Genomic DNA, 20,278 nt, shown 5'->3' with positions numbered 1-20,278 from the left:
TATCATTAATTTTTGTTTGCTCAAGATTTTTATAAAAATAAGATTTTTATTTAACATAAAAAAAAGATAAATTGATTTCATAATTCAAATTTTTTCTAAATTTATAAAAAGTTTAATTTCTTCATTTCGATGGATCTCGTCAGAAGATTATTTTTGTTCTTGCTCTTACTTAATGTTAAAAGTTATAGTAAACTATCAACTAACCAATTGGTAAAGCGCCAAAAATATTGCAAGTGCCAACTTATAATGTTTATCAAGTTATCACAATTTTCTTCATATAAATATCTTATATATATGTTTATCTCTCCGTCTCTTTCTTTATTTCATCAAATATTTATTAGCGAATTATACTATTATATTTCCAGAGAAAAGAATACGTGAAATACGCAAAGGTATTTCCATTATCTGGTACATTGGATTTTAAAGTACCAAGTAAATGGTATAGAAGAGTTGTTGGATCATTGGAAATTATTTGCGGACTCGCAATGGCCATAGTTCCAAACCGTAAGAAAGTATTTTTCGTTAAAATTAGAATATTATAATTTTTTTTTTAAAAATTATTTTATTTATTTTTTCCAGATAAAATAAAAAATGCATCAAATACAGTATTATTATTATTAATGTTAATGGCTGTATATTCACATTATATGGTAAATGATAAATTTGAAAGAATTGCACCAGCATTGGTAAGATTAAATTAAAATTTATAAAGAAAGTATATTTTAAACAAAAAAAATTTCTTTAAATAGATTTATTTCTTTTTAGGTGTTCTTTTTTATGCTAACAGGCCGATTAGTAATAGATTGGCAACTTAGACGAGAAGATACACAGCCAGTAACAGCAAATGGTGTAGATGATAAAACCAAAAAACAAGATTGAATTTGAAATTCTTATGCATATTCATGAGATTAAAACCTTCATTTGGTTATCATATTAATTATCACCTGCAACGTATCATGTAGGTAATAGTTCGTTAAAGGAATCCTTATTATGCACGACAAATAAGTTACTCATTTGATTTTTGATTCCTTATGATAATCATGTAAAATATACTCTTTAAACTTATATGTTAATTTTATTCAGAATTTATATCAAATTACTTTTTCAATAATAGCATTTGAATTTAAATCTAAAGAAATTAGAAATCTTGAAAATTTCGAAAAATATAAATTTATCATTATTTATATATTACTACAATATAATTTAATTAATGAAACATAAAGTATTAGCTCAAATACAAGGTATTAACTGCCATTTGAATTAATGTGTTCTTCTTGATATCATATTGAGATTAAATGTTTCTATGTATAAACATTGCATTATAGCGCACACGCGTGTTTTCTTTGTATTTATATTTTTACTTGTTTTTTTTATTTTCAAAGAAGAAAACACGCGTATATTTAAAATTCGAATAAAAATGTACAAATTTAAAATTCGTACAAATACATAATATATTATTACAATTGAAACGAAAATTACAAAAAAGACTAGTTTGTTTTTAGTTTAAAGTTCAAAACATTTTATTAATATAATGGAATATATTATAATGAACTAATTAATTCTAGAATCTCGTTTGTTATAGCATATTTTGAACTATAAGTACATATTTATTTGTTATTGTTCAATATATATATTAAATAGATTTAAATAGAAAAAGTTTAATACAAAAAAAAACATAAGTACAAATAAAAATATAAATTGTATTTTCCTATGTTCGTTATAACATATTCCATTGTATTATAGGAGAAAAAACGTTATTACCATATAACGTTAATTAATTGTATATTTATTTTTCAAATGTTAAATTTGTAATCGATGGAATAAAATAATATATCTATAAAGTAAAGCAAAAATAAAAATAGCGAAAAAATAAATGTAAAATTAACATACATATGTATAATGATTGCAATGTATTTGTTGCAAAATATTAAGATCAATCACATAAGAGAACATTTTAAAAACAATTTAATAATTGCGCGCGCACGTGTACACAAAACTAAGTTTACACGTTTGAATAGAAAAAGAAAAATTAATTATAATTTTCAATTTTTTTGAAATTTATATTTTTAACTATTTTGTTTTTATCTGAAAACAGAACCAGAATCTTATTCAGAGTTCATTAATGTATGACATATGATTTATTTTGCACTATTAAAATTTTTGATATATATTTGTGAACTTTCACATTAATCATTATAATAATAGGTTTAAATATTAACGTCGATTTTATACATCTACAAATTAAATATATATTTCAAATTACCTTTAATTCAGCATAACTGTAATAATGTAAACAATTAAAATAAATAATTTATCATTTTTATCATTTTTACTTCTGCATCAATTAAATCATATTATTATTCACAAGCAAAAAAAATTAATTTACTAATTAATTGTTATTATTAAATGAAATAACAATATTTTCAATCTTAATTTTGATTATGTGAGTTCTTGACCAGTAGTTAAAAGATGTAAAGCTTTTCGAAGATTTAACACAGCCGTAGGCACATCATCATAATTTAAAGCACTTCCCGACCATTTAATAAATTTTTGTGCCTTGTTTATTTGTTCCACTGATAATTCAATTCCACCTATGATGTATGTATAATTAATGCAAACAAATAATGATATATATTTGAATTATTTTTTTCCAATATACCTTCTGTTTTCGTAACTATATTACAATCTTTATTTTCAGAAGACCATTCTTCTATATTTTCTTCACTAGCCTTACTATATACTGTATCAGGTGGATTAGTATTACCAATAACAACTAAATCTTCTGTATTTAAAGTATCCTCTTCTTTTACTTCTGTTGTAGAATCTATTTTAAATAATTTTTAAGTAGAATAAAATTTTGTTCTTATAATATATAAAATGTAATTATAATTTTTATTATCATATAACAGTAGACACAGTAGTTATATCTTCAAAATTATTAAAGATAGAAAAAATAATAGATGATGAAATTATTGTACAAAAAATTGTTTGCATATTATATATACTAAACAGTTAATAGATATCATTATTTAATTTATTGATTATATTATTATAACATTTTTAAATAAAATGATCAAAAAATTGATTTATGCAAGAAAAATTAAATAATTCCATTTTAAAAAAAAATTTTTTTTTAAACTTTTAATTAATTTCAAATTTAAAAAATTATATTTTTTAAATTCATTAAACATATAAAAATATATAAAAATAATATAAAAATAAAAAATATTTTTTTATTTCTAATAATTTCTTTTTATTTATCTTAATTATTGTAATGAAACAGATAAAATATTTATTTTAAAATTAACTTGCAAATATCGATTTGAAATTTTTATGCGTCAAATAGTTTAAAGGAATTAATATTTTAAATTATAAAATATTATGGAATTAGTTTAATAAAGAAGGAAATGATGTCATATTTCTTTTTTTTACATATTCAGAAAAATATTATCGAACCTAATAAAACATTTTACTAATTAAAGATAACTGAAAATAAATATTGTCTAATCTGTTTTCTATTATAAATTTGCACTTATTATAAAAACAAAGTTGATTCATTTATATTAATATTTAAAAATCCTAACAATACAATTCAAATTATTTCATAAAACAATCTTTAAAATAGAATACTTAAAATAGAAACACAAAACAAAACACTTTTTTGATATTTTTCAATACTTGAATGAAGCATTTCTTGCATTATATATTTTAATAATAATTTAATACTTTCTAGGCATCATTCTATTTTTGAACATATAATAGCTAATGTGAATTAATTTTATTTTATGAATGTGATTTGAAGAAACTTAATTTTGTAAATAAAAAATTAATATAAATTTTTTAAAAAACAAGTAAAAATTTATTGTACTCAAGATTATGACTATAATTTTTTCCTTATAAAAAATTAAGTACACATTAAATACAATAAAAAAAAAAATGTTTTAAATAGATATAATATTCTTAAATTTGATAACATGTTTCCAATGTTAAAAAAATAAGATTCAATTAAAAAAAAAATAAAACGCACTTTTTATCTTTACGAAATTTATCCTTGTAATATTTTATAATATAAAACAGATCTGACTTTTCTTCTCCTCTGCGAATCATACGATTCTATTTAACCAATTCTTCTTTACTGTTTTTTTTTCGTGCTCTATCATTTCTGATCTTAATTAATTGATTTTTCTATGATAAACATAATTACCATTACATGTATAATCAATCAAACAAAATATATGAAATATGATTAAAATATTATATAATATTTGTTAATGATGGAATTTGTGTGATTCTCCTATGATTCTTCTGAATGAGAAAAGAATGGTACAAGCCATAATTGGCTTGTGAACTGTCAATTATCCAGGCCTGGTCTAAAATATTATGATAATAATTTATAAAAAAACATTATCCTCTCTGATTTTAATGACCTTAAAATATATTATCAAGCTCAATATTCTGAATAACTTTTTCTTATATATGTTATATTATTGCTTAGTTTTCAAAATATTTATAAAAAAAAACTGTCAGTAGCTCTACAATAAAATCTGCCTATAATTGTAACAACATATGCCTTAGTATTGGCTGTTACCATAAAATGGCTAAATATAATAGATTAATTCAAATCTCATTTTTTATTTATAATATTTATAAATGAAGATTGATATAGATTCCTTGGATGAAAACTCATTGTACATTGTATATAATAAATCTATATTAGATTTAGATTTGCATTATCAAACCAAATTAAATCAAATCTAATCTAATTTAAATTAATTTAAATTAATCTTACTTTTAAATAAATATATTATAAATATTAAAAATATTATATATAGTATTTTTGTTTATAATTCAAAAATTAAGGGCGAACAGTAGTAAAATACATAACATGTAGAAAAAAGTTATTCAGAATTATGCCCATATTTCAAAGTCATTAATAAGGAGAAGTTTTTTATAAATAATTATATTATAACGTTAATAACAATATTATAATGTTAATATTTGTAGTGATTTTGGAAAAAATAGCTTGTAATATTTTATCTGTTCATTATATAATATATAATATATCCATTATATAAAATGGATTTAGCATATTTTTGTATATTATATAATGTGTTAAAATATTCATCTTTAGAGAATTGATTTCAAAAACTAAAATAAATATAATATGATATAAATTTAAAAATATCGATTAAGATTTATTTATTAACTTATAGATGAAATGAGATGGAAATAGAGCCACTTTGTTTTATTATATCATATATCAAGTTCTTGTTTTATTTAATGAAATATTAGCTTTAAATAAGCTAATATTTTTGTTTTTATTTTGGTCTCTAAAATCAACTTTTTAAAGATGTTTCATAAATATATTAATTTTTGCAAAAAACCAACATAATGATATAACAATAAACTCCAGTTACATGATATATTTGATAGATAATCAAAGAAAAATTAGCATCATCTTGAATTTGCTAAAACTATATTGTCAAAAACTCTTCTAATTAGTTAAGAATTGAAACTTTAAGAACTTTTAATTGTCATTCATTATTTCTTAAAAAATTATTCATTTTATTATTTGTGATACTAAATATAAAAAAGCACTTAGAAAAAACAAGACTATCATCATAACATCATAAATATTAGGAAAGTATTCAAGTATTAAAAAAACATTGTACATATTGCTAATAAAAATTTAGTCCAATTTAATTTCATATATGAGAACAAGAAGTTCAATTTTCAATTAGAAATAACTTTTTAAGGAATAATAAAGCAGATAAAACTTCTTAAGTTTACTCAGAAGATATTATTTTTAACAAACATCAATGTTAGAATTGATTTTTAATCAATTTTATCAACATTCTTTTTTTTTTTATGATAGCATGTCTATAATATACAAGTCTACTTAAATATACACATATTACTAAATTTAATTTTCATTACCTTCTATGTTTTTATTAAAATTTGTTTTTTCATTACTCTCTTGTATGGGTCCTGGTAGAGGTATTTCATTATTTTTTAAACAATTATGGATATATGCTGCTTTCCATTTAGCATATTTTCTATTTTGTATAGCTTCTTCACTCAATTCTCCAAAAACAGTTAATACATCATAAAGTAATCCAGCTGTAAAGAAACTATGTATCACATTCTTTCCAAAATTAGCTGCTCTATCATTTTTATCTGCGTAGAGAAAAAGTTTCAATGCCCAATTTTCTAAATGTGCCTGAGCAGCTATATCATTTGTAATAGCTTCATTATCATGTAATTCCTTTTTAGTTGTTTCTAACCAATCCATTAATTTCATTAAAAAGTTTGTTTCCTTTGGTGATTTGGTTGATAATTTTAATCCTGTTTGAAGAGCATATAATCGACCTATAATAAAAATTAATAATCCTATTTTAAAAAATCTTAATAATTTTTCTTTCTATAATAACATAAAGAGCAAATTCATACACCAATAACTAATAACAGGATCTCGTTGATCATGCGTTGATGCTATTTTTAGATAGTGTTGTATACTTTTTAAAGATAATGGTATTTCTGGTAAATCTAGGTTAACCATATTGAATAATAGATTTAATTAAACTGTTTTTTATTTTTTTCTTGTTTTACTCTTTGTTTCTTATTTCACAATCTCTCCTATAAGGACTCTTTTCTGTAAAATATTTATAATTTATGACAAATTAAAATTAATTTTATTATCTGTTTTATAACTCAAGAAAAAAAAATGTTGTGAATTAATACAAATTCATAATAATCATATGCAAGTTTATTTAATAAAATTCTTGCAAAATGCTTTTGAGAATTATCTTTTATTGATAAACATTGTGTTGCAATAATTGTCTGAATAATTGATCTAATATTCTTAACACAGAGAAATATTCTTGATAGAAATAATAAATTATAATAATTGTAATTTAATTAAATTTGATGCATAATTTGTAATCGTTTATGTAAAAAATCAATTAATAACAATATAATAATTTTAAATTAATTTATTCCATAATTCTATAAAAACCCTAATGTAATAAATAATAATTTTTCACGAATTATATTATAAATATTTATTGGATTTGGAGGTTCGAAAAACTTTCCTAATTGTAATTGACATGAATTGTAATAATAATATGAAAGAATGCAAACTGATGTTAATTAATTTTTAATTTTTATGATGTTAATTATATTTTTAATATATTTTTACCAATATATTAAATTAATTGTCAACTTATCGTATTATCTCTATTAAAAGAAATTCTTTAAATAAATCACTATTCTTCAAATAGTTAATTGTCAATGAAAAAAAATAAATATATTATCAAAATCATAAAGATATGTAACATTATATATATATATAATATAATATATATAAATATATATATATAGTATATATAAATATATAATTTACTTTAAGTATGTAAATTATAATGTTGGCAATATCATTTTTGCTATAAATGTGTGTAGGGAATTTCATTATTTCACAGTTTGGAGAGAGATGAATCGAATCATTTCGCTAATTTTTACAAAAATTATTTTCATAATTGACTTTAATTTCTAAATATATCATATATTATGTAATATCGCTATAAATGTTCTTGAAAAATATAAGAACATTTAAGTTTAACTGAAGATACTTGAAATAATTTTAATAATTAATAATTTTTTTCTTTGCAAAAATTTTTAATAAAAAAAAAAATAAATAAAATTTAATTAAAATTTATTAAAAATTACCATTTGTAATTACTTTGTTTTTTGAAATTAAATGGCAAGTAACAATTAAATTTACTTAATATATTTTAATACTTTTTCAATTTTTATTTTATTATTTAATTATGAATTTTTTAATTGTGATAATTAAAAGCGATAATTTTTTTAATTTTAAAAATAAATTTGATAACAGATAAACTCAGAGTTCGAAAAATTTATGATTCAATGAGATTGATTACCATTTTTGAAAAATAATATTTATTATTTTACATGCTAACATTTACATAGTCTAGAATTCGATATAATTTATTAATTAAACAATAAAAATTCTTAATATTCAACTGTTATCGTTTATATATTTTAATAATAAATTCGGTATCATAAATCTGAATATCCAAAAATAGTGACATAATTCTTTTATTTTCATAAATTGAAAAAATATATTTATTTTCATATATTGAATATCATCAATATTTATTTAAAATTTTTTTGAAAATTTTTTTAATTAATTAATCATAATTTAAATTTATAATTTTTTTTATTAATTATTTATTCATCAAACTTTTTATATTTATTATTTTTTTTAAATAATTTAACATGAAAAATTGTTAATATTGCAAAGAATTTATTCTATTGAAAGATTTTAATATATTAATATAAAAATATAAAACAAAATTATTTATTAACAAAAAACAAAAAATTAACAAAAACGTTTTAAGAGTTTTTTAAATAAAATTTTGGATTTACGTTTATTACTCATCATAGTATGAATTATTGGCTAATGATTGCAATTTTAGATATTTACAAGATTTAAAGTTAATAAAATTAAAGAATTTATTTAACATATTATATTTAACATAAATATTTAAGAAATTGATTACTGTATTGGTTAGTTGATTATGATATTATTATTGCTGAATATGCTGTACATGATACAACAGTTAAATGAAAAAAAAGTTTTCTCGAAATTATTAAAAAGATATTATTATTTTTAGATTTATTTATTTTTCAATGGAATGATTAAACAAATGTAAGGACATATATAGGACATATATAAATCAAATTTGCTAGTAATGACGAACATTATTAAGTAAATTAAACTATTAATTAATTTCTATTACAGCATATTATCTCAATTTTTATTTTACTGATTATATTATATTTGATTCAAATATTCGATAATGTTGATGAAGCTTAATTTTTGTATATAATATATATTATAATATATTTTTATTATATATTTGTAATATAATATATTATTATTTTAATTCTCAATAATATTGTTAGATTATTAAAATTTAAAACATTTTATTTTGTATTTTATATTTTTCAGTGAAACTAATTATAAATGATGAATACAATTATAATGAAAACAGTTATATTAATTATGAATATATAGATAGAATTCAATATGTAAATTTTTTATTGTATAATATTTTATTAATATGGAAACTAATAAATTTAAAGCAAAAGTTTCAGATTTAAAATTTATTTCTCTCTTTCTTTCTTTCTTTCTAAATTTCGTATAAATTAGAAGTTTCTTAGAAGTATATCTATTTGCTACAACAAATTATAAAAGTATCAATTAAATTTAAAATAAATCATTAAATAATATTTTTGAAATTATTGAATTGATTAAAATAGAGTTTGATAATTATCTAGAAAAAGAGTTCTTCGTAAATTTTGATAATTTTTTATTATGTTGTAAGATAAGATTTTGAATTTTTTTTATATATATAATTCTTTTAGTTATAATCTTTTAGTTTTTGAAATATTTACAAAAAAAGATTATTATTATATAGAATTTATAGAATTATATAGAATTTCTTTTATAGATTTGTTGCTGTGTATGTAAATATGCGATTACCATTTACCTATTTTTAAACATATCATGGATAGTACATTAAGTATATGATTAATAATATATAGATAAATATCAAATATAATATTAATATTCATTGCAATAGTTATTATCATTTCGGTTATCAGATCATTTTATATTTTTTACATTCATGAATCCAAAGGATTTATTATAAAATGTCCAAGTTTAGATTGGTTTTGAGACATTTTAAATTCATTGTAATTTATAAGAAAGTAAATTTTTGATTTAAATTTTGATTAATTTACATTTTAGTTACTTGCTACATTATATGTTTACATTAACAGAAGATAAGCGACCATATATATAAAAAAAATTCTATGAAATATTAACAATCTTTTCTGCAAAAGTCTTAAAAACTAAGTGATAGTTACATATATAGAAAAAAATCATTCAAAATCTTGTCTTTATAACATATTTAAAAATCATCAAAATTAATGAAAAAATTTCTCTTCTAAAAAAATAATTATTGTTATTTTATATTTTATTTTATATCCAAAAAATGTATAGAATATCCAAGCTTTCCATGGATAAATATTATATAGTATGATGATTTCTATAGAGTATGCTTGAAGTTTATGCTTGTTTATGATGTGAGATAGAATTGAGATATTTCAACAAAAAAATAGCTTTTCCATGTTCAATTGTTATAATTAGTATTAATATATATGTATTATTATATATTATTATATTATTATATATATTTATATTAACAAAAGAATGATTATATGCTTATGTATATGCTATTACAGACACATACATATAAATGAAATTTTATATAGCAATCTTGTTTTTAAAAATAACAAAAAATATATTATGTATTTTCCCTTTCTCGTTTGATTTTTTATTTTAATGAAAATAAAATAAAAATAAAGAGAAATAATTTTGAAATTGAAAAAAGTTGTTCAACTATTTAATTATCAAATTCGGAAATTTAATTTATATAATAATTTTAAAATATAAAACAAAATTCTACAAAATAAAAGATCTATTTTTTATCTCCATGTTTTTTTTACACAAGTCTATTAGCCCAATTAAAAGTTTATATAGTTAAGAAATTATTAATTTAAGTTAATAGACTTGTTATATAACTGAGTTTAGAGCATCATATTCAGTCTTGAGCCGATTATCACAAAATACGGAGTAGCAATGGAGTAGAAAAAAAGTGCATACTATATGAATTGAGCATACTAAAATCAAAATCTCAACCTAGGCAAGTCTCAACCAGTCAAATGTATCATTAATATCCTGATTATATAATAATAATAATATATAATATATAATAATAATAATCAGAATATTCAAGAGAGTGAAATTTAATAAATAAATTGGACCCAGATGTTCCAAGACGTTAAGCACAACGAGCAATCACACCGTTGGAACAGAAATCAAACACATAAGTATTGATAAAAATGGCAATACAAAAAGGAATGACAACAGAAAGATAAAGTGAGACAATAAATTAGAAAAATCTTAAAAAAGTTAAGTCAAACAACCTGAATATCTAATAATAATATCTAAATTCTTCAAAAAAAGAAAGTCATCTATCTAATAGGAAAAAAAAATTCCATCCAATGCAAAGCAGAATATTCCACAATCTATTCTACAATCAATATCCAAACTTCACCATTAACAAAATATCAATGGAAAACATTCATAAGTAAAAAAGTCAAAATAATAATAAAGATCTCAGGAATAGCTCATCAATTTCAAAACATAAAATATTCTCCAAGATTAACTCAAACATTAAATAAGAACAAGAATTAAGGAATAGGGAAGCTCCAGAGAGAAATAACCAATGTAAACAATCCTGAACCACATAAATCTAATGCCCAACAATCATCTATTAAGTAAAATATAGAGAGCCTTATAAATGCATCTATTAAAATCATTTGGAATATGCGGATAATACGGGAATAAGTTGCATTTCTATTAAAAAAAATTGATCAATCAGCCATTAATCCTACCAAAAAATTGCATAACTATCAACAAATCAAAAATATTTTGGATATATATATATATATATATACATTCCAAAAATACTCAAATCAAAAATATTTTTTCTTAAGAGAGTCAAAGGAGGCTAATGAAAATGATATTGTAAAAAATATAAAACAATTTAAAATATATAAATATATAAATACTATTTTAATAAAGATTAGTATGACTTCATAATACAAGTGATATCAAATAGTGAAACAAAAACGCTTACAAAACATATTTCTTTAACCAATGCTTCAGATGGGACTTGCTTAAAAAATAAAAAAATTTTCAATGAAAAAATGCTAATTCATCAGTTATGTAAGCAGCAACTGCTTTTTATTTCAAATGCGTCAAATATACAAGAAATTAGTCCTAAAAACTGTAAAATCACAATCGAATGACAAAACCAATTCGAATGTTGTAATCAAATGAATCACTTAGCATCTAACAAAGGATACATCAAATATAACAAGAAAATTAGAGAAAATCATCACAGAATCGAATATTAAAACAGAAATGATTAACTCATAAACAATTATATCAATCTTAATAAATCATATGTTCAAGCTATAAATCCTAAAACATTACAAACATTAAACTCTTAAGAAATCATCTCCTAAACAAAAGTCACTAAACTATAGTATCAGTCATCCAATATCATATTTATCATATTTGCAGAGAAAACTTGTACTCACAAAGTCACAGATTCCTAAAACTTAAATCTCATATCAATAATAGAAAGCCTCAAGAAAAAATTATAACAACTACATGTACAACTATATGAGATAAGACAACAAAATCAATCAATATTGAAGTCATTACAAATAACTTGGATATACAATGATGATAAGTACTCAAGGATCAGTAGCTAATCAGACTGATAAATTTAAAATAATATCAATAAATGAATTCCATAATATCAATTCAACACAAATATGAATTACTGAAATTTATCAATTAAAATAATCCAGACATTATCATCATATCCAAAATCAAATTAAAACTCACTAAATAAGATTTTAACTGTACTATACAAAGGCAAATAGATCAAGAAGCAAAGCACACAAGCTTATGTAATTATTCGAAGACATTTAAAACTTGAAATCTATCTTTATATTCTATTTTACAACACAATGATATCTTAGAACATACTATTGTCAACTATTGTCAAAATTCTATGTCAACAATCTATATCAATAACAACATTAAAATCTACATTATTAATACTTATGCAAACAATAACAAGTATAAATTCATCAAAGAACAAGACAATCTCTACAAAAATCTCAATTTAGACAAAGTGACATATTAATTGATGATATTAATATTATCAAAACATAAAAATATAAAAATTGGGATTATACAATTAAAGAAAACAGCTTTAATTAGATTTAACAAATGGAAATGGATTAGCATTAGAATGAATCACTTTCATAGCAGACAACATATTACAATTCACAAATCTTTTTAAATAAATATAAACTTTTACAACATTGAATTATAATAATCATATGCAATAATAGAAATTTTAATGCAAGTACTTTAAATATATCTCAGTAACAAATTTGACTTTACAAAAGCCATTAACTAGAAAAAATTGCAAAACAATTAATTTCCATTCCACATGACAAAAATCTCACAACTGAAGAAATCAATATATTACAAACATAAACATTCTAATCCAATAAATACAATCCCAATCAGAGAATCCATACAATGAAATTTAAATAAAAAAAAAATTATATAAAAATATATAAAAATTATATTATATAAATATAAATTTACTATTTTTATGAAACTAAACAGAATAAAAAAATCTTCAAAAAACAAATTTATTGACACATGTCAATAATTTTAAAATATCTGATTAAAAAAACTAATGGAAAATATAGATATGAAAAACTAAACAATGGAAAAATTTAATGAAAAGAATAAACTACAAAAAACAATATTTTTATCAACAAGATAAAAAGAAAGAAATCTATATTGACAATCTAGTAATAGATCAAAATTCACTTTTACTTCACAAAAACTAATTTATTAATTTTATTAGAACATTCCCACATTCTAACAATAAAATTGAAATCAATAACATACAGTTTAAATTGAATATACTATATGTCCATTAAAATAATTAATTCATTTAAACATGATAATAAAAACAAAACTAAAATAATAGATAGTGGCAAAAGAAATAAACATAACACTGGCAAAATTAAAACTACCAAAAATATTTTAATGTTCACCAAAGATAATATAACAATAAAGCTAGCTCAAATTACAAAAGATGATTACTATTTCAGTTCATTAACATCAGTAAAACAAATATTCAAATCCTTCCAAAACAAAATGTCATTAAAAATTGACAATATACAATAACATTTTTTAGAAAACAACAATTATCTTCAACAATGCACTAATTCAATTATTGTTACTTTCCCAAAGCATGAAAATGTGCAAAAATCATTCCAAAAAAAAATAAAAGATCCAATACAATTGATTGAGCCAACTATTCTCCAATAAATGTTATAATATTAGTAAAAAATATCAAGTTATAATCAATAATATACTAAATCATTACATAAAACATAACAAAATCATTCCAGATAATGAAATTTAGTTTGAGATATCAATATTTCATAATATAATACTTAAACTAACAATAAACAACTATATTTTAACAAAATAATAATAAGTTTTCCTTGATATTGAAAAAGCTTTCGTTTTAGTATAGCTAAATGATCTATAAATTAAAAAAAAAAAAAGCATTCCAATTACATCTAATCCTAACAATCTAAAATATAATCCATAATAAGGAATTTATAAACATTAATAGGAATCAACTTAAATTTGAAATAAAAGAAGGAGAAGAAGACAGTAAAGAACAGAATCAATTCATTAGTATTATTCAATAACCTTTGCAAGTGATTTAATAATCTATGCAATTGGAAATAGACTTAAACATACATCACATTATAGCACACAAGCTCACAATATTATTCTAAATGGAATCTTAAAATAAATTCAAAAAATGTGAATCAATTCTATTTAGAATTTCTATTTAAAATCACCAATCACCTCTTAATAACAAAAAAAGCTGAAGCTGCATCATTCCAAATAAAAATCCATAATTTTGAAACAATTAATTAACTAAAGTCGCACAAACAAAATAATTAAATACTTAAGAATCCATCTTGACTACTTAACCAGACTCTCTCACATAAAAATTCAATGAAAAGCTATCATGGAAACAAAACAGTACTATCTTTTATCAAAAAATCATATGCTATTATAATAACTAATTCTAACAATTGCATAGTGGAATATAAGTTCAAAACAAATGCAAAAATTAAAAAATTACGAATTTATGAAAGACTTCAGGATCTCAAATTATACAAATCTCAATATAGCAACTAGAGAAGGATTGATAAAAGTTAATTCTTTTGCCAATTTATATAATGTAGCTTCAGTAGCATAAATAATTTCATAATACAGTTCACCAGAAAATACTCAGTTGCTAAAATATTATATAATGTAATATTATGTAATATTAATTTAATTAATATAAATTCCAGTTCAAATAAAGAAATAAAAAAGTAAGCAATAATAAATCAACAATAATTCTCAAAAAACTCTAGTACAGAATTTCTTGTAGTATATTCATAAATTTCTAGTATATCCATAAATTCAAACATTTATACAATTAGATAATCTTAATATAATATAATGAAAGATAATTCTTGTCTTTTACTACTGATTAAGATATTGAAATAACAGATCAATACAAATATAAACACAATTATCATGAATATAAATAATCATATCTACAATGAAACTTTTCCATTCAAGAATTACATCAATTATAAGAGATTTAACAAAGCATTCTGTGATTCAACAAAACGATTTTTATTGAAATAAAATACAAAAATATAGTATAAAAAAAAGTGAGAAGAAAAAAAGAATAAAAAAAAAATATACGACAACCATAAATAAACAAAAAAAAATTCACATAAATAAACAAACATTTGATGAAAACTATAATAAACTATATGATAAACTATAATATATATGCCAATCTAATATAAAGCTGTACATATAAAAGAATAACAGAACAAATCGTTAATATTATTTTTAATAATAATAATAAATAATAATAAATATTTTTTACCACTTCATTCATCATCACCAATCAAATTTATTGCGTATTTCATAAATTATTTTCAGTTCATATTTTATCAACATTAACGAAAAGTTTTTTTACACATAAGTAGCTTTAGTTTTTCTCTCTCATAACATATCATTAGCAATTATGGACTCATCATATACGATAACTCAAATATATACATATTCTACCATACTAACGCCAGTGAAACTAGAAAAAACCTTAACAAACTGAATCCACAAGAATCTTTTGATAATTGTTTCTTTTACATATACATTCACACATAAAATCAATGTAATGCATATTTTTTTTAATAAATATATTACTAAAAAAAAAAGTTAGAGTGTCGTGTTAATAAATCGCAAATTCGATTCCTCATGAGTTAAAATTTTTTTATCCGTGTTCTATAATTAATAAAAAGTTAAAAAATGATTAAAGTAATTTTATACTTTAGGCAATCAAAATTTTCATTTTTTTTTTATAAAAAAACTAATTTTTATATAATAAATTAAACCATTAAATGAATAAAAAGCAATAATAAATATTAATAATAAAAAAAATAATAAATTTATCTAACAGACAAATAAAATACAACGTTAATATTTTTCAACAAAAAATAATTTTTATTATATTAATATATATTATAAAATGCATGAAAAAATATTAAAAAAATTGCTATTTTAGTCTTTTTATATTAAATCTGTTAAATATTTGAATATTATCATGAAAATTTACATGAAAAAAATTTATCAATATTTTAATATTTATAATATATAATATTAAAATCAGAATTTTTTATTTGACATTTATATATATACAATATACATATTTATTGTTGTTTTATTTTGTTTTTATATATTATTTTCTTAGATATGAATGATATAGAAGTCAAAGTTTAACTAATATCTAAATATTTTTATGATTTATTATATTTATATTATCTATATGATAATTCATATACTTATGTGTGTATGCGTGCGCGCGTGTGTGTAATCTTTCATAAAGATTAGAAATTATTAATATTGCATATATAGAAACTGCTAGAAATTTTTTAAATTCTTAAAATTTATATCTAAATTCCTAAAATCTATATTATTATATATTGATATATTGCTATCATTTTTGTTATAAGTGAATCATGTATCTAATGGAAAAAATGTCAATTTTACAGTAAGTAAATTATAAAAAGATCTCCTGTAAAATCAAATATGTAATATTTGTTTGCACAAAAATTAACTAATTATATATTGTTATTAATAGATGCAGTAGAATAATTTCACATATAAATAATTTACATACTTCGAAGATCACAACTGGCAGATTCAACAAAGTAGAAACAAATATTTTAATTCATAATTTTGAAAACTAATTTAATTTTTAAAATTCTTTATCATATTATAGATTTTAATTGCAAACAGAGGAGAGATTGCATGTCGTGTAATAAAAACTGCTAAAAGATTGGGAATACAGACTGTAGCAGTATATAGTGATGTGGACAAAGATTCTTTACATGTTGAACAAGCAGATGAAGCATATTATATTGGTCCTGCACCTCCAAGTCAAAGTTATTTAAGACAGGACAAAATTATATCTATAGCAAAGAAATCAAAATGTCAAGCAATACATCCTGGATATGGATTTCTTTCAGAAAATGCAGAATTTGCAGAAATTTGTCAGAAAGAAAATATTATATTTATTGGTCCTCCAGCAAATGCAATTAAAAATATGGGAATTAAAAGTACTTCAAAGAATATAATGATAAAAGCTGGAATTCCTGTTATAGCAGGTATAATTAATATTAAATATAAACTTGTATAATATTATATTATATATATATATTATATTTATATTAAATAAAATATATTATTAATAAAATTAGGATATCATGGAAAAGACCAATCTAATGAAATTTTACTATTGAAAGCAAAAAAGATAGGTTTTCCTTTAATGATAAAGGCTATATGTGGTGGAGGAGGCAAAGGAATGAGAATAGTTTTGAAAGAATCAGAGTTTATTGAAGCTTTAGAATGTGCAAAGACTGAATGTAAAAACGCATTTAATGATTCAGACATTTTACTTGAACAATATATCAATAATCCAAGACATATCGAAATACAAGTTTTTGCAGATAAATATGGAAATATTGTTCATTTGTTTGAAAGAGATTGTTCTATTCAAAGAAGATATCAAAAAATTATTGAAGAAGCACCTGCAGTATGTATTTAAATTTTTAATTTTAACAAACATGTAACAATATTATAATAATTTAATTTAAATATTATAAAAATAAATATTATAAAAATTATTATAAAAATTATATAAAAAATGTTATGATCTAGCCTGGAATTTCAGCAAATATAAGATCAAATTTAGGCACAACAGCAATTCAAGTGGCAAAAACTGTGGGATATATTGGTGCCGGCACTGTCGAATTTATAATGGATTGTAATACAAATAATTTTTATTTCATGGAAATGAATACACGTCTTCAAGTAGAACATCCTATTACAGAATTAATCACAGGATTGGATTTAGTTGAATGGCAGTTGCGAATAGCAGCAGGAGAAGAACTTCCATTAAAACAAGCACAAATTAATTTTAAGGGACATGCTTTTGAAGCAAGAATTTATGCTGAGGTAATCATTATTTTTTTTAAAAGCAAACAAAACATTTATAAAACATTTTTTATATAAAATGTATATCTTATGTTTCTTCAAAATAAAATAGTTTTAATTTTTTTCTTAGCTAATTAATTCTGTAAACAACTTATTAAATTGAATCTATTATTTTTAATTATTTTTTTATAATTGATTATATATAAATATAATATATATAATATATAAATAAATTATAATATTAATAATATAATATTATAGTTATAGTTATTATATATATATTATTATATATATTATTATTATTATATATATATAATATATATTATATAACTTATTATATAACTTATTATAACTTATTATATAATATATATATATAATATTATATAATTATAAATATAATATTATAAATTATAGAATCCAAGAGAGAATTTTCTACCAGGAGCAGGAAAATTATCTTATATGAGAATTCCGGATATTAGAAATAAAGCAATTAGAGTAGAAACTGGAGTTCGTGAGAAAGATCAAATATCTGTGCATTATGATCCATTAATTGCAAAATTGGTTGTTTGGGGAAGAGATAGAGAAGAAGCTTTAAATATACTTAAATCAAAGTTAAATAATTTTAATGTAAGTAAAATTTCAATTAGATAATACGTGATTATATTTTATATATATATTTTTTCATTGATATTAAAAGATAAATATATATATATGGATTTAGGCATATGCTTGTATGCAATTAATTCATTAAAAATTTACAATATTTAATTTATTTGCAATAATTTTTGCATATATTTTTAGATAGCAGGAATCGACACTAATATAGAATTTATTAAAAACTTATGTTCTCATTCAAATTTTCTACAAGGGGAAGTACACACAGGCTTTATAGAAGAACATTATCAAAAATTATTTCAAAAATTACAAATGCCAGCTCATATTGCAGCTCAGGCTGCTCTTGCCTTGATACTTTACGAAGATAGGCATTCTTTACAATCATCTTTTACAACTACCGACCCTTTCAGCCCTTTTGCAACTGAAATTGGTTTAAGATTAAATCATACTTTAATGCGAACTTTTTGTTTTAAAGTTTACGATGATGATATCAAAGTTGAAGTAAAATACATTGAACCTGAGATTTATTCTATGAGAATTAATCAAATTGGTCCTTGGAGAAGAGTAACTGGTTTCTTAAAGAAAAAAGAAAATTCATTGGAATTATGTACCGAAATTGATGAAACAATTACCAAAGCAAGAATAATCAAAATCCATGACAAATTATATTTATTTACAAAAGCTAATATTTTTTCTTTCTAATATATTTTTGAATAATTTAATTCAAAAATCGATCAAAAAGTTATTTATTTCAATTTTAATTTTTATAGGATCGTGAATGGCAATTTAATATATTTCCTACAAAATTTCTTCACAATATTACAAATAATCAAATTGAATTAAATCCATACAGAGCTTTAAGTCCTATACCAGGTTTTATAGAAAAGTTATGTGTTGAAAAAGGAGATATTGTAAAAATTGGAGACGCTTTACTTGTGATTAATGCCATGAAGATGGAAGTATGTTTATTCTAATTTCAATATCATTATAATTTTAAATATTTATGTTTGAAAGTTAATTTTATTTATAGCATATTGTCAGAGCATCCACAAATGGAATTGTTGAAAATATACTATGTTCAATAGGTGATAATGTACCAAAAGATAAACTTCTTGTTAAACTAACTAAATCTATATCTTAAACTAATGTATATATTAATATTTATATCTATATCTTAATTAATTACAATTTCATCTTTTTTTTGTAAATTCATAATCAAGTAGTTTTATTTTCAGAAATTTATAATATATAGTAAATTTATACTAAATAAATAACTTTTTGTAAAAAATAAAAATAAAAATCTTTCATAAAAAAAATCAAAAA

The 20,278-nt window shown here is 20.5% G+C and overlaps 3 protein-coding genes and 1 long non-coding RNA gene across 6 annotated transcripts in view; 2 read left to right on the top strand and 2 right to left on the bottom strand.

The window, feature by feature from the left end:
- LOC147656622 (uncharacterized) overlaps positions 1 to 486 on the bottom strand; it is a 1,409-nt gene extending 923 nt beyond the window's left edge. Inside the window, exon 1 of the long non-coding RNA XR_015294090.1 lies at positions 205 to 486. This is a non-coding gene — a long non-coding RNA (uncharacterized LOC147656622). The remainder of the gene's footprint in view (positions 1 to 204) is intronic.
- LOC100864352 (putative acetylcholine receptor chaperone) overlaps positions 1 to 2,332 on the top strand; it is a 3,613-nt gene extending 1,281 nt beyond the window's left edge. The window contains exons 2-4 of the mRNA XM_003693395.4: positions 366 to 504; positions 580 to 686; positions 766 to 2,332. Coding sequence (XP_003693443.1) covers positions 366 to 504; positions 580 to 686; positions 766 to 879 — 360 coding nt within the window. The 3' untranslated portion in view covers positions 880 to 2,332. The remainder of the gene's footprint in view (positions 1 to 365; positions 505 to 579; positions 687 to 765) is intronic.
- On the bottom strand, positions 1,766 to 16,052 carry Vta1 (vesicle trafficking 1). Of its 2 annotated transcripts, none has more exons than XM_031916337.2 (5): positions 15,732 to 16,052; positions 6,451 to 6,652; positions 5,938 to 6,369; positions 2,660 to 2,824; positions 1,766 to 2,591 (listed from the first exon to the last, which is right to left on the bottom strand). In XM_031916337.2, exons 2-5 carry the CDS (start codon positions 6,557 to 6,559, stop codon positions 2,440 to 2,442), a joined length of 858 nt encoding a protein of 285 aa, XP_031772197.2. In that variant the 5' UTR covers positions 6,560 to 6,652; positions 15,732 to 16,052; the 3' UTR covers positions 1,766 to 2,439. The 2 variants fall into 2 exon arrangements, with proteins under 2 accessions (XP_031772197.2, XP_086770157.1); XM_086914031.1 differs by lacking the exon at positions 15,732 to 16,052 and adding an exon at positions 7,199 to 7,395.
- On the top strand, positions 15,958 to 20,278 carry Mccc1 (Methylcrotonoyl-CoA carboxylase 1). Of its 2 annotated transcripts, XM_086914029.1 has the most exons (10): positions 16,057 to 16,162; positions 16,596 to 16,895; positions 16,986 to 17,055; positions 17,127 to 17,511; positions 17,605 to 17,939; positions 18,065 to 18,361; positions 18,755 to 18,967; positions 19,142 to 19,636; positions 19,726 to 19,914; positions 19,986 to 20,278. In XM_086914029.1, the coding sequence occupies exons 2-10, from the start codon at positions 16,864 to 16,866 to the stop codon at positions 20,094 to 20,096; spliced, it is 2,127 nt and encodes a 708-aa protein (XP_086770155.1). In that variant the 5' UTR covers positions 16,057 to 16,162; positions 16,596 to 16,863; the 3' UTR covers positions 20,097 to 20,278. The 2 variants fall into 2 exon arrangements, with proteins under 2 accessions (XP_012341625.3, XP_086770155.1); XM_012486171.3 differs by having other exon boundaries at positions 15,958 to 16,895.

This window comes from Apis florea, unplaced genomic scaffold, assembly GCF_048593485.1.
Source record: "Apis florea isolate Af1SG1 unplaced genomic scaffold, ASM4859348v1 contig_3571_pilon, whole genome shotgun sequence".
Taxonomy (NCBI): Eukaryota; Metazoa; Arthropoda; class Insecta; order Hymenoptera; family Apidae; genus Apis; species Apis florea.
This window is presented reverse-complemented; position numbering and strand designations above follow the sequence as displayed.